General features: G+C 36.2%; 1 protein-coding gene across 1 annotated transcript in view; it reads right to left on the bottom strand.

Annotated features, from left to right (window-relative positions):
* Nucleotides 1–11,642, bottom strand: part of LOC131946717 (2-succinylbenzoate--CoA ligase-like) — a 13,397-nt gene extending 1,755 nt beyond the window's left edge. The window contains exons 1-10 of the mRNA XM_059307631.1: nt 11,546–11,642; nt 9,442–9,646; nt 9,207–9,305; nt 8,892–9,031; nt 8,061–8,276; nt 7,276–7,522; nt 3,552–3,620; nt 2,713–2,817; nt 2,439–2,559; nt 1,799–1,892 (exon numbers count right to left, since the gene is read on the bottom strand). Of these exons, the coding sequence (XP_059163614.1) occupies nt 1,799–1,892; nt 2,439–2,559; nt 2,713–2,817; nt 3,552–3,620; nt 7,276–7,522; nt 8,061–8,276; nt 8,892–9,031; nt 9,207–9,305; nt 9,442–9,646; nt 11,546–11,559 (1,310 nt within the window). The 5' untranslated portion in view covers nt 11,560–11,642. The remainder of the gene's footprint in view (nt 1–1,798; nt 1,893–2,438; nt 2,560–2,712; nt 2,818–3,551; nt 3,621–7,275; nt 7,523–8,060; nt 8,277–8,891; nt 9,032–9,206; nt 9,306–9,441; nt 9,647–11,545) is intronic.
* Nucleotides 11,643–15,942: the final 4,300 nt, after the last annotated feature.

The following is a 15,942-nucleotide window of genomic DNA, read 5'->3' on the forward strand; positions in this document are numbered from 1 at the left end:
ACTGTTTACTAAATTCTAGTCAGGAAACCAACAGAGACGAGCTAGGTATCCACAAGAGACAGGTAAGGTTCCCACCAGAGACGAGCCAGGTACCCAACAGAGTTAGGTACCCACCAGAGTCAGGTTCCTACCAGAGTCAGGTACCCACCAGAGACGAATTAGGAACCCACCAGAGACGAGTCAGGTACCCACCAGAGACGAGTCAGGTACCCACCAGAGACGAGTCATGTACCCAACAGAGACTAGTCAGGTACCCACCAGATACGAGTCAGGTACCCACCAGAGACATGTCAGGTACCCACCAGATACGAGTCAGGTACCCACTAGAGACGAGTCAGGTACCCACCAGAGACGAGTTAGGTACCACCAGAGACAAGTCAGGTACCCACAAGAGACGAATCAGGTACCTACCAGAGACATGTCAGGTACCCACCAGAGACATGTCAGGTACCCACCAGAGACATGTCAGGTACCCACCAGAGACATGTCAGGTACCCACCAGAGACATGTCAGGTACCCACCAGAGACATGTCAGGTACCCATCAGAAAAGAGTGGTATATCCACCGGAATTTGTACAGGCACAAAAATCTCCTAACAATAGATGCCGGTTTACTATCAAGCGTAAGATTTTTGTCTAGAAACCAAATTTCATAAAACTTTCGCAAGTTATCTTATAATTATTATCAGTTACTCAAATAACACAGCTTAGTATTACTTTAAAAATGTATATCTTGATATACTTATAAAAATTTACCAATTAATTTTCAAAAGCAAATGAATGTTTTTCATGTAGCTTCCCCTCCCCCCCCCCCCTTTTCTCACGTTTTCTTTAACTTGCTTTCGTGTCTGTTTGTTTGTTTGGTTCTCCAATCAAATCTTGCGATCGAAATTTCGGGCACTTCCCAGTTAGCTAGCGCGCTGAAATTTTTAGAGAAGCTTTGTTTCCGATGACAATAGAATATTCAATTGTTATTATTACTAAATTTATCCATGTAAACATTTTATTGATCATTTTAGACCACTATATAATTGTACAAAAAACGTGGGAAAAGGGGACATAACCCAGTCATTGTAATTTGATGAAAACAAGGTTCGGTACTCTCCCTCTTTTTGCTTACTGAGTAGTGGTCACGCGGTGTTTGTGTACAAACAACCGGTACGTAACAACTGGTGGCCAGTATGGGGGAGACGATATGGTCGAGTGGTTGGGCACACTATTGCTAACCCACCCGACACGGCTTCAAGGCACGTGTTTTTTACGAGTTGTCTTCGTTTACCCAAAAAAAAGTGAATGCGAAAAGATAAAATCGATAGCAAGATTTTAATGCAAACAAACAGACAAAGACTAAAAAGTAGAAAATAATTATCATTAAAAAAGTTTTAAAAAACCCACGTTTTCTGATTGTACTAACAAGTAGAAAATAAATGCTATACGTCACAATAATGCAAGCGATCACTCTACTATAAGCGTTGAAAAACGTGGGGCGTCGTGATTTTCTTACAGTTTCTAATACTGTTGACTCTCTACAAGCTCCCTAATAAAAGTCAATAGTATTATCTAATCAATAGTAATATAACTTTTACATCTTATATTAACAATGACCGATAAAAAAACTTTTACTTCGGCGCCCCACGTTTTTCATCGCTTATAGTAGAGTGATCGCTTGCATTATTGTGATGTATAGCATTTATTTTCTACTTTTTAGTTCAATCAGAAAACGTGGGTTTTTTAAAACTTGTTAATGATAATTATTTAAAAAAATAAAAACAATTTATATAAAAATAGCCTCCACCCACTCATAATATCCAGCATCTTTAATGTTGGTCCAGCCATCGTCTGTGACGTCAGGTACCTCGGTTGTGTTAAGGTAACGTCTGGTTACTGTGCTACCTGAGACAAGGGTTAGATCATAATTTGGTAAGAGATGTATGGTGGGTAGGGGCTGTCGTGATCCTAAAATAAAACATATGATGTTGGATGCAGGCTAGGAAAATGGTCCATGTTTCCTAATTATATTGATGAAGCACATTAATTAAACTTATGGTCATCATATAAGTCTATTTATACATTAAATGAAAAGTACTATTTGTAGAGAAGCATATTGATATGCACTATTATTAATAGTACAGATATTCATATATCGATGATATTTTTTCTACCTATTTTAAAACTTAATTCGTGCTTTCGTGTTTGTATAACATACAGTCACACAAACAAATACATACACACAGACAGACTAGATTGCACAGTGGAATTTTCCGATTCAGGAAGGTACAAAGTACCAACACGTTTTGAACGACTTCAATACCTAAGAATGGCCACAATACTACTATAAAACCTACTGCAGAATTACAAGTCAACCACAAACATAAAGTAAAGTTTCCACAAAGTTTCTTGTAAACCACAATCATTTCACAACTAATTGAGACACGGCACCTTTTACATGAATGAGTCCAACACGATTCGGTTCTGTAAACACTTCTTTGGTAGTTTCATCAACTAATCTGATTTGCATGTAGGGGTAGTTCTTTCCGACAAAGCAATCCTTAATCTTACCCTGTAAAAATATTATATTGTCATCAGTAAGTGTAATAAAATACATTTTATACATTAATGGCCTTACTTACAACTAAACTTACGTACTCCAAAAGTCAATCATTGGCTAACAACAAGACAGTCACCAATTATTGGCTAACAACAAAAGGGTTACCATCGATTTTGTATCAACAGTCCCATGAGCAATGACGCCCGTATCGACGGAGCCATAAAATGTGATTATCACCTCAGACACTAGGCTCGCCGCTTGTAAAACATTCTGTAACAGTAAAATTGTTACAAACAAGATACATGTAATAGGCCTTATTCCAAATTTATTAAACCAGCCCAATCATTTTCTTTTACTGCATAGATTTAACTTTATTATGTTTTTGTAAAAACTGCTAATCTCAAAGTTTCTGTAGGATGCTTCAATCCACCCAGTTGTGATGGATTACTGAGAAACAGTGAAACAATTTTCTTTGGGCATCGTGCTGACCACACTATCCCCTTGTATTCTAGGTCACTGATACAGTTTTCGTCATCTACCCCCATCGCTCAAGGATACGAACGAATAAATAATGATGAAATTTGTTACAAGCAATATGTGTATACTACATACATTTGTCAAACCAGCAAGTCTACTTTTTCTGACTAAATGAATGTTTCAACCTAGTTTTTTTTACAGCACGCTTTTATCTTTGTCATATTAATATGATTCTTTTTGATCCAAGTCAGTAATAATAATTTTAAAAAACCCACTAAAAAACCCACTCCCAATAGCATCATTTACACTTTATATTTTGTTTAAGTCTTTTAATTTTTAATCTTGATAAATTATTTAAAATCGAATTTCGTTCGATGTTTTTATCGTTGCCATGCTTATACAGTCGTTCTTTTATGCGCCAAAGTTGCGGCTCTGAAGCAAAACAATACAAACATTTAAAGCATAATAAAATTAAACTTCACGTTAGAAAATGTAATTATAAACTAAAGTAAAAATAACATTTAAACCTGTTTGAGTGGTTGACCTCCTAACAGCGTTGCTCTGATTCGTTTCTTAAAAACACCTTCTTCATAAGGCTGAGGAAAAATATTTTATTCCTACAGCATGGTATTGTTAACTCACTGTGTATTGGGTGCTAGTTTTGCTAATTTACCTAACACAAAACTCTCAAAATGTGAACAAATAAATACAATGTTCAACTAATGTAAGGAACCCTCACGTAAATAAATATTTGTACAAACGCAAATACTTGAACCAAGTGTGTCGGTTGGATTAAATATTTCAGTGTTCATTTTCTTTTGCACTAAACTTAACTATCTCTTCTTAAATGAAGGTTTAGTACCCCAAAAGCACTATTAATATTTTGCTAACATTCCTTGTTTTAGGTCTTTAGAAAATTGGCGATTTCTCTGACAAACTAAAAACAAGTTAATAAAAAGTCTAATGACAATTTAAGCGCAATTTCCTTATGTTATCTAAAAATAGCTCTGTCGTAGCGTAAAGCACACATGGGGACAAAACACAAGACGTATAATCAGTGGCGGAACTAGAAAAAATTGGCCACCCCGCAAAAAATGTTTTTGGGCCCCCCCCATATATATGTATATATATATATATATATATATATATATATATATATATATATATATATATATATATATATATATATATATATATAAATATATATAACAAGGTTCGCTCTCAATTTAAAAGAAAATCCATCTGGTACACGAATAAATCAGAGGTTTTCCAACACACGAGCTGGCCCCTTTCTAAATCTAGTCCAACACACTAAACTGATGGGTGTGACAAATTGTTTCTTCCGGCAGTGCTCCCCCCCCCTCCCCTCCCCCGAAAAGAGTCTACCCTGGAAGAAACATTGGTGCGACACCTAATTAGATTTAGTCATCGAGTGTAGTAGCGAGACTTATTCCTAGTGTTGTGGGAACTTTTAAACGACTGTCTGTGGGGGCCAACTTGCTCATATGTGATGCGCTCAGGATGACACTGACGCCAGTTGTATTCAAGTAGTAACCTCATCCGCTTATGCAGGATCACGGGGCGCTAAATCACATATTTCCGTTAGGAGTCCCCACTCAAATATGTACAAATGTTAGGCCTATGACAGAAACATTTGCGGGGCTGTACTCAACAGCTTCCCAAGTTTTCATGGCGATTGGGTGAATGATGCAGTAATGCATAATAATAATAGAGAGAAAAATGTTTTTCACATGTACAACTGTATGTGGCCAGGTCACGCGTTGGATAACCTTCTGATTTAGGGGAGGGGGGGGATTAACAAAAAGCCTGACCCTCACACACACCCACCTCAATGACTATTAATAATGTTCAATTAAATCTAAACGTTATAATTAATTTCTAAATAATTATATAAAAAATAATCTTACCTGCCCTGTTTTGTGAATTAGATGTGCCTAATACTATGAAAGTAAATTAATATGTGTTGATTAGATCTAGTGCTGTCTAGTGTCTGACAAAATGTGCTGAAGTGGTGAATCGTACGGTTAGGAAGTAGTTCATAAACGATACATTTATCTCCTCGATACTTGTGAGGTTGAGAAAGAGGGATGGGATAGGGGTCGGCTCGGGAAAAAACTTGAAAGGGACAACAAAACGCCTTGATCTATGTATGTCAGCATCGCCCATTGTAAAACTTACTCAGGGGAGATAATTTGAAGTATAGGCCTTAAAAGTTTACTATATTTCTTGTAAAATCAAAAACAAGTAAACGTATATAAAATTGAAGTTTCTAGTATTATATTATTTTTTTAAAATTATTTGTACGATACAAGATAGTACAGGATACAAATTCAACCACTATCACAAACAGATATTAACATTGAAAAATGTACAATGGATTTCGGGTCCCCTACCAATGCCGCAAATAAGAACCGCGCATCATGAAAGTATTGCAAGCCCACTTCATATGTAGCGGCTTTTCGTGCTATGGACTTTGTTGTTTTTTTTAAAAGAATTTAGCCGGCGACAGCGTGTGTTTGATTGTAGGGAAATAGAACTCGGCCTTGACGATGGTTAAAAAATACAACTATAAATAACTGTTTTAATATGTAAAGAATTTGTCGACAATTTTTTAACCCCCTTTTTGGTCCCCATCCCCTGCCCCATCCGCCACAGTATACTTTGGAGGATCGGTCAAACAGTTACGTGTCCTCTATTTAGCTATCAAAGGGAGGGGGGGGGCAACGAGTCAAAGAAGTCATTCAAAATTTGAAGAGTTGCCTATATTTTACACTGTAGTTTGTGTAATGGATTTTATCTTTTGCGGAAGAGCGTGGTATAGTGACTGTAAAATAAAGATAATCGTACCGCAGCTACAGTATTTTTCTTTTACAAACCAAATATTAAGGCAAAAATTAAATTCAAAATTTAAAAAAAAAAAAATTTTGGTCAGCCGTGGGCCCCTAAACGGCCTTCCCCCCCCCCCCCCCCCCCCCGCGCATTGCGGGGTCTGGCGGGACTGTAGTTCCGCCCCTGTTCATCAGGTAAATGAACAACTACTGACTAGTGTCTTTAACAAAATGTGCAGAAGTGGTCAGTTTACAGTTCGTTAATCTATGCATTACATCTTATTGTAAGAGTAAGGGTGTGGTGAGGGGTAGAAGTGAGGGGTAGGGGGAGGGTGGGAGAGTTGGGAAGGGAAGGGGACAAGAAAGCGCCGATAAACATCTACATCAATAGTGCCGACTTTTTCCGATCGTCTAGAAGACCAGGATAGTCGCCTCGCCGCAACATTTCCCCAGCCCGATTTCAAAGCGTACCGGCACAGGCAAATTTCAAATGCTTCGTCTTTGAAGTTGTCTATATGTCTGGCGGTCTCTCGAGCTATAGTCAGTGCATTTTTCTCAAAGACGTTTGCCGACTATCGTGTTTGTTTGTAACTGTAGAAGAAAGATAACTCGACCTCCACCTAATTTTTTTTTTTTAAAAATAATTTAGCCAGGATTTTTGGGCCCCCAATTGGTCTGGGCCCCCCCGCATTGCGGGGTCTGGCGGCACTGTAGTTCCGCCCCTGCGTATAATGCTTGGGTGCGTTCAAGCTAGGAGAACGATCGGTTTGTAGGTGTTTATGTAATTTTAAAAAAAAATTGTGACCGAACGAAAGGATATTTTTGAAAACTTTCTTCGGCAATATTGTTCTAAATTATGGCAGGAATCGATTGGTAAATGTTTCAAGTCGCTAAGTGGTCTAGTTGCCGAGATATGGGCCAAAAACTGCATTTTTTTCTTGAGGATTTTTGGCTTTTCCGGGAAATCCAGGAAAGAATTCCGGGAATTTTTTTAGCCCACAATCATCCTCGGAACTTGCTTAACATATTTGCTTTTGGAACTAGTCCTCGATATTGCTTCGTTGAGGAGGAGATACGACTTAAAGCTGCGGACATCCATCCATCCATCCATTGCGGACATCCATCCATCCATCCATCCATACAGAAATGACGAGTTAATAATCGCAATTCTCCAGAATGGAAATTGCGCTAAAAACCAGTTACATATTTACATAACTATAAATACTAATTTTAGGTTCAATCTCATTTAAACTTTGAAATCAATTTTATTTAACACTCTCAGTCTTCCTAAACGTTACAATATCTCTATATTTCGGGAAAGAAGTTAATAATTACTTATTTACATAAAATGATTACAGCAGCAGCCATTATTGTTAACCAAATTCATTATATTAAAATTTACCTTCTTTAGTGTCATTATGTCTGCCGCGAATAAAAAATTACAAGTGGCACCAAGGTTCAATGCAACCTCCCAAATGTCTGTCACTTGTCGCGGCTTGATGCCATCGAATATCTCCTGCACTAAGACAGGGAGGCCCTGAGACATGAAGAAATGGGGGAACCCGGTGAGCCAGCCAAACGTGCGGTCGTTGAAGTAGATGTCGTCTTTTAGCAGGACAGGGTGGCCGCCCGAAATAGTCAGAACTTCGCTGTGGAAATGGACGGAGTAGAAACAGTAGATGTTTATTAACGCAGGTAAAGTACATTTGGGAGGGGGGGGGGGGTGGAAGTTATCCTCTAATGCATGGGTGGTAAACCAAATCTATAGTGAATGTTTGTGATCTACTATTTATGTAACAAATGGAAAATTCGGCCAAAACGTTTTATGGTTGCCTAGCTAAATTACCCACCATTTTAAATACATGGTTCATTGTGTGTGTCACGACTTGAATATATAATCAGCAATTAATCAGTTGTGAGTGTTTTTCTAACTCTTCCATCGTAATTCAAATATAAACTGTTGTAGTCCAGTCTGAAGAAAACCGTCATACTAGAACTAACTGATACAGCAGTATATGTATCAGAGACAAAGGAGCACTTTACTAAAACGGTTTAAGTACCTGTATCTTACTGTCGAGTTGAAATAAAACAAATATAACAATGTTATTTCAGAATCTGTTAAGATATTTTGTAATATAAAAAAACACATTTGCTCGTCAAGAAAAGTAACCTCACAACCCTCCCTACCGATGTGTTCTGGGTATCAGTTTTGACAATCCTGTACTCCCTGAAGTGGAGAAATAATACGCATCGTCTTCAGGAGCGACGTCAGCCTCGTAGAAGTCTTCATCATCAAGACCAGCAAGAAAACTCGTGTGGTCTTCGTGGCTCCTCAACTCGTACACAATCACTTGTTTCAAATTCGGTGCCTTGTCACATTGGATTGGGATTATAGTTTCTGTGCTGTGGAAAAAAAGCGATCTTCGTTATTTTGTGTCACTACCAGATTCAGGGCCTCTGTTATAGCTGGTCTATCTGCCAGATCTCTTGCGATTGTTTTCACTTGTTTTTTATTGTTTTTAATAAAGATACATCAGATTTAATTTCAGTGTTACATGGGTAAGTTATGTCAGGATTTTGATTTTATTATTTTTGTAACGTAGAAAACAGTTAATTAATTAAGTCGATAACATCAAGTAGTAGTCTATTTTTGTAACACCGACTGCGTGTTATTCAGTAATGCAGCTCAAAATGCGCAACGAAAAACTGCGAAAAAAAAGTGCGCAAAGGCATTTTTGTTTTCTTAATTCGAGCATTTATAACATTATCAAAGAATGATTACATGTACATTGCGACATAATAAAGCATTGTTTCCACGAAATATGATAAAGTTAAACTTTCTCATTATAATTAATTTGTATTTGCGCATTTTCCTTTTTGCGCAGCTTTCCGTTGTCCAATTTACTGTTTACCCATTTTTCTGGGAACATTAAAAATACACATCAAAAATTAAGTAAAAATTATTTTACATATAACAATTTAATGCCACGTATATATTTAAATTATTTTAAATCTTACTGTTTTCCCGTAACAAAGTTTTTCGTAACAAAATACTGTTTCACCATCTGGAATGTTGGATGGTCAACCGATGTGATGATCATGGAGCATTTCGAGTTTCTAAGGGTGGTGAAAAAATCTTCACCGTCTTTGAATGTCGGCTGCAATGTAAACAGTAAAAAAAAAATACTGTCAAATCCATTAAATTATAGTGTATATATCGTCTGCTTATTTTAATTGCAGTGAAATAGCTTGTTTAGCTTTTCTAATTCACGAACATTTACTATATGTAAAAGTATAACAATTATAAATAATATCCAAGCATATTTTCCTTACCAATCCATTACAAACAACGCCACCAGTCATTAGTATTCCCATATCAACTACGATTCTTGTTCTTGAGTTGGCCATTAGAGAACAAATTATATCCCCTTTCTTTTGAAGACATTAAAAAATATTTTAAAATACTTTATAATTAAAAACATTCATAAATATTTTAAATACTTTATAAAAAAATGTATGTATGTCTTCAACAGAAAAAATTCCATAGCATTCATCCATATCATCTCACCTGGATACCATATCGTTTCAGACGAGAAGCGTATCGTCTGCTCCAATCATGCAGTTGTTTCCTTGACAACGGTATCACCACATTTTCCATATTGATAAAGCAGAAACTTTTTCTATGAGGATCTTCTTCGGCCAAATGCTGTATCCGCTTATTGATGGTATCGGCAGAGGGCATTGTTAGTATGTTTAAGTAGCTTCGTATGTATCTAAATCAAATTAAACAATTACTCTCATTTATATAAAGGTTAAAAATGTGCAAAATCCAAAATTAATTAGTATTAATTAGAAATTAAACTCTAGATTTAAAACGAAAATCTATAATTAATCTTAAATTATAAATCGTGTTCCAAATGTTAAAGCAATTTAAAAAAAATAATAACGTTGTTAAACTGCTTCATAAAGTTTCTTAGATATCAACAATCTTTAAAAAACAAAAAAAAACTAAATATATCTTTCATCAAGCTCGACAAAATGATCCTTTATACAGAACGCAATATATATATATATATATATATATATATATATATATATATATATATATATATATATATATATATATATATACGAGAAAAATGGCCCGTTGAGGAAGGATACAACTTGCGCTAGGTTGATAGTGCTGTCTATTTTCTCGGTACTTTAATTTATACAAAATATAGTCATAGGCATATCCCTAAAACATGCACCTAATCTCATTCATGACAAAAGTCGCATTTAGAGTTTCTTTCAGGCAACTCTACTTGCGAGGAGGTGGCATCGCCCCCCCCCCCCCCCCCCCCCCCAGACACACACTCCAAAACATGTCTACCGTCCCATGCAACGAAATATAATTATATACTTTTTCCAGTGTCCTCCCCCTCCCAGAAAATTCTACCCCCGCCCCCGAAAATTTCAATTACCCCCACCCCTCTCCGGGGAGGAAAAAATCTGAAAGAAACACTGGTCGCATTTGTAGATCATACAAACTAAAGGAAGAATCTGGGCGGGGCTTCGCCCCTACCGGAAGAGATGCTTGAAAAAAAACTGCACGCTAAACACTTTTAAGATTAGAAAAAGTTCCCCCCTCCGGGGAGGAAAAAGTCTGAAAGAAACACTGGTGTCGCGCTTAGCCACTATCCGAAGAATTGCATTAAAGAAATTGCAAGAAAATTCTCACATGAAAATTTTGAGATCGGTTATCAGGTTCAAGCCTGTAGGTCCTTATTCTGGTTTTTATTTTTTCTTGTTTGCAGTGTTATGCGCTAAAACCCGTAGACTCAGATTTCAGCCTGCTTTTCCCTCTGGACTTGCTTCCATAGCCTTTGTTCATCCAAGAAAAAAACTAAAAAGTTATCCGCTTTTTGAATTGTATCACCTACAGCTTTATTTGCTGGGAATTCGAACTCGGGACGTTTCGCTTTAGTCATAATTAATAGTCGTTAAAGCAGAGTGTTCAGATGGGCGACAAACATTTACTCTAAAGTGCAACTGACTGGAGTAATTTTATGATTGAACCGGTCCTTATTTTTGACACGTCAGCTTTTTTTAATTACGGATTGTTTTTACTTACATCCCAAATTTTGTAATACATCTTTATCCACATGTAGGCCTAGTTAGATAATTTAAACGTTTAAAAGATCACGTTTTAAGTCCAGAATGATAAATACTTTAATGCTATTCAAACAAGCATATATATATATATATGGTTCCATGACAAATGATCTCAGGACAAATGATCTCAGACAAAATATCTCAGACAAAATATCTCACGGACAAATGATCTCAGGACAAATGATCTCAGGACAAATGATCTCAAGGACAAATGATCTCACGGACAAAAGATACCAGGACAAAATATATCAGGACAAATGATATCATGGACAATTGATCTCAGACAAAATATCTCAGACAAAATATCTCACACCTAAATTTTAATAGTGTAGTTTTTAGATTCTGATGTGATGTCCGGCGAAAATATTTTGCGGACAGACAGAGAGAGAGAGAGAGAGAGAGAGAGAGAGAGAGAGAGAGAGAGAGAGAAGTGCGCACAGGGGCTATTATATATAAAGATTGTTTTTAACATGAATACACACTGCATTCTAAAATTGGTTACATAAAGCCAAACTTACCCCCAGCTAACCATCCAGTTTTGTGTTTTAATGAATGCTTGCAATTGGTAGCATATGGCTAGCTTTATAATTTTGATTACTTTGAGTAGGGCCTACAGCTGACCCAGACACAAAGGATAATTATACTGACAGCTGCCTAATTAAATATGATAGAGTTAGTCACTTCACGCGACAGGAATAATTCACAAGCTAATAAATGCATTCGGTTATCTGTATCTATACGTTCAGGTTAGCCTAATTTTAGTTGGGGTTTTAATATTAAGCTTATATTATCTGAATAATTGTGTTACTGATATTTTTTTCTTTTCAAAATAAATGTAAGACAATAATAAAGAATAAAAAGAAGTACGTAGGTAATGTTTACACGAAACATATCACTAAATGTTTAATATATACTATGGCAGACATCTTTTGAATGTATTGTGCTAATTATTTAAGGCAAATGAGAAAGCACAGGTAGATCTATAGCCATTGTAACCTAATTTTATAAGTGCTATGCTAGCCTTAAATGTACATTAGGCTAAGCCAAATGCAATACTCTCTCCGCGGAACTAATAGGCCTATATAGAAACGGAAATAAAATCTATGTAAAGATTTTACTTATTAAGCAGATACAAAAAAAACTTGTCTAAATTCAAAACAAATTGTATGAGTGAAATTGATTTTTGAAGCCCAATTTTCATTATTCTATTTATGTAATGAAACAAATCATAGGTTAATTCTTAAAACATATATTTAGGTAATGAAAATCCACAAGAAACGCGCTCTTAAAACAAAAACTGTGAACCACGTGTGAAGAATTTGCTTCAATATGAATAACTGGGCCTAAATCTAATTGCCAAAAACACCATACCTTTGTACACCTACTGCATTATTTACAATGGCATGTGTTGGGGGCCTATTTATAAGCAAGCTTTATGGGTCCATAGTAAATGTGCCCGTTATGACGTCACGCAGCCCTCGTTTACGAATACAGGTTTTGATGGGGGGGGGGGGGGGGGGGGGGAATTTTGCTTGCTTTCTCTTCTTACTCTATTATTACTCTCCTTATTAAATACGACGTTTTATCAGTCTCCACACATATAACCTACTACTGTGATAAGGACGAGATCTACGTTTAATCTACACCATCACATTCCTCCCCCCTTTCAAATAAAAAGCTAATTATATTAGCTTTTTCGTAGGTAGTAACTTGTGTCAATAACTGTAACATACAACAATCAATAAAAAACATGTTATATCAATACACTCATAACATTGTAGTTCACATAAATAATAGTACATTCCAACTACCAATTAATGTCACAGTTTTTTGACATCCGTTGTCTGCCTTAATCTTTGATTGCTTGATCCCTATGAATTTTTCCTCTTTGATACACACACTAATTAATCGACCGTTGCGGCTTGGTCGAAAAACTGAACGCGACCGTGCGCAAGGATTATATTGTACTGCCTATTTATGTACATATATTAAGTTCTATTTCTGCTTGATCTGTTCACGTTAATGTGTTGTTCTGCTGATCTGTTCACGTTGATGTGTTGCACTGCTGATCTGTTCACGTTAATGTGTTGTTCTGCTGATCTGTGTACGTTAATGTGTTGTTCTGCTGATCTGTTCACGTAAATGTGTTGTTCTGCTGATCTGTTCACGTTAATGTGTTGTTCTGCTGATCTGTTCACGTTAATGTGTTGTTCTGCTGATCTGTTCACGTTAATGTGTTGTTCTGCTGATCTGTTCACGTTAATGTGTTGTTCTGCTGATCTGTTCACGTTGATGTGTTCTTGCCAACGAGTTGTTCGTGTAGATGCTGGCGTCATAGTTTAATTTACGATGACATCAGAATGGGGCATCACGACGATACGTCATAGCGGCTGTCCCTTTATGGTTTTCTGAGAACACATGAATGGACATGTCCTATTAAACATATGCCTCGTTAGCGTTGTTTGTGCCGACAGACAAATAACCTTCCTCTTATAAAATAGTCCCACCAAATTTTGATATGCTGGTTATTTGTCCACGACACACTACATGACAAAAATACTGGCAACTACATTATAATCATCAACAATAATACTAACTACATTATAATAATCATCAACTATACAACTGGCCTTCCAACAGAATTAGATCAGATACACTTAAAGAAAAGACATGTGTGTTGTATTGTGTGTCACATATCTGTAGTGCAGGAGCAGCTCTCTGCCTGTGACTGTGTTATTTACAGGAATTACTTTCTCGACAGTATGTCGGGCAGTCGGTTCTGTGTACCCGGGATAGGAACAACTGTGAACTGGTAGTCTTGTAGACTTAGCGCCCAGCGAGTTAGTTTAGCGTTAGATAATTTCTTTTGATTGAGGCCTTTAATGGTGTGTGGTCTGTTTGTAATTCAAAGTTTGCACCTGCGAGGTATTTTGATAGTTTTTGTACCGCCCAAACAACAGCCAGACATTCACGCTCGATGACCGCGTAGTTTTTCTCTGCCGGGGTCAGTTTTCTGCTGACATACATCACTGGGTGCAGGTCCCTATCAAATTCTTGCATTAGACATGCGCCAATGCCTACCGATGACGCATCTGTGGCCAACGTGAATAGTTTCTTTGTGTTTGGTAATTTCAGAATCGGTTCCGACATGAAGGCGGCTTTTATCTGTGCTAAAGCTCTATCACACGCTTCAGTCCATTCCAACTTCTTATTTTTCATAGTGGTGTTTTGTTTCTGGTTTGTTCTTGTTAAGTTGGTTAATGGCTCTACAATCATGGCAAAGTTATTGATAAATTTCCTGTAATAGCTACATAATCCTATTAGGCTCCTGACTTCTTTTATAGTCTTAGGTACTTGTAACTGTAAAATTCTGTTCACCGTGTCTTGAATGGGTTGTTGTTTTCCCTCTGATATTGTGTGGCCTAGGAATTAGATCTCTTCCATGCCAATCTCTACTTTGCTGGGCCTTGCTGTAAGGCCGTGTGTCTGCAGCAGCTTTAGTAGCGTCTCCACTCCTCTAATGTGTTGTTCCCATGTTGTATGAAACAAACAAATATCGTCGAGATAGGATATAACATCATCCCGCCCATGCAGCACTTTCCGCATGAGTCTGTTAAACGTCGCTGCTGCATTCATCAAGCCGAAGCTCATGTAATTCCACTGAAGTAGTAATTAATATACTGAAACAGTTTTATTGAAGCATATTATTTCATATTTTACCACACAGAGACTGATGTGTAAGCTTAAAGTAAAGACATAAAAGTATCAGCCATCAAGAGGGTAAATATTGGTAGTCTACTTCATTAATCTTCAATATGAATGAACACAATTTTAAATCTATAATCTTTGCTGATAATGTTTGTTTCTTGTTATTCATCATGTTCAGTGCTTTATCTTTTCAAAGTAATTAGCTATAGTAACGAAATAGTAGATATAGTAATATAAATTTGTAATGTATTTCTCTTGCTAGTTCCACAAAAGAAAGTATCAAAATATTTTGCCTTTATTTCATTTACAGAAGAACATTCAAAATCATATTGTGATACACAAGTCAAGCAAGTCTATGACCAGCATTATGATACAGGCCAAGAAAAAGCTGGATATTTGATTGGAAGGGTGGCACAAAAAAGATGGGTTATCACTAGGCAAACAAGCTCGGAATACAGTTCACTGTTGGGACAGCAAGCCAAATACTTCTAAACTTATTTGAATCATTTTTGCTGTTTATTATAATTCATCCTATTGTCTTATTAAATATATAAATTTATATATATACACAATTCCTAATATAGAATTTCTAAAAATGTGTTATTATAATATTTAAAAATGAAACAAAAATTTTCATTTTAATCTGCAAAAGCTACATTCTGTACATTATTATTTTCAAACTACATCATATATTTTTCTCTTCTCTGATAAAAAATATTCCTCATATTTTTTGTGTCAAGTATTTTATTTTTATCTATGCAATACTATATTCCTATTTTATAATAATTACTTTTATACACATTCTTTTGAAAACTGTTCTTTACTGATTTTTATCACTTTATTTATTTCTGAAAAATAAAACTTTGTTTGGGAATCCTTTTTTGTTTTTTTACAAATTAATAAACATAAATACCTACCAGGCTTAATATCCAGCAACATTAAACAATTAAGTAGGGCCTATTGTTAGTAATGGTAAATTATATACTAATTAATGTGATTTCTCCTGGCCACCTTGTTCTGAATACCTTCAACTGTGTCAATGTTGCTACCAACTCCAATAATTGAAACTGAAGCCATTTACTATGAAGTAAAACTTGGGTGTAATCCAAATCCACCCAGTTGCCGGGGGCAAGGTACCAAACATGATGTCCAGCAGAGGGTTAAGAAAGTATCATTATTAAATCAATATTAAACCCCTCCTCGCCTA

Source organism: Physella acuta, unplaced genomic scaffold, assembly GCF_028476545.2.
Source record: "Physella acuta isolate Inbredline_101_S28 unplaced genomic scaffold, ASM2847654v3 ptg000568l, whole genome shotgun sequence".
In the NCBI taxonomy this organism is placed as follows: Eukaryota; Metazoa; Mollusca; class Gastropoda; family Physidae; genus Physella; species Physella acuta.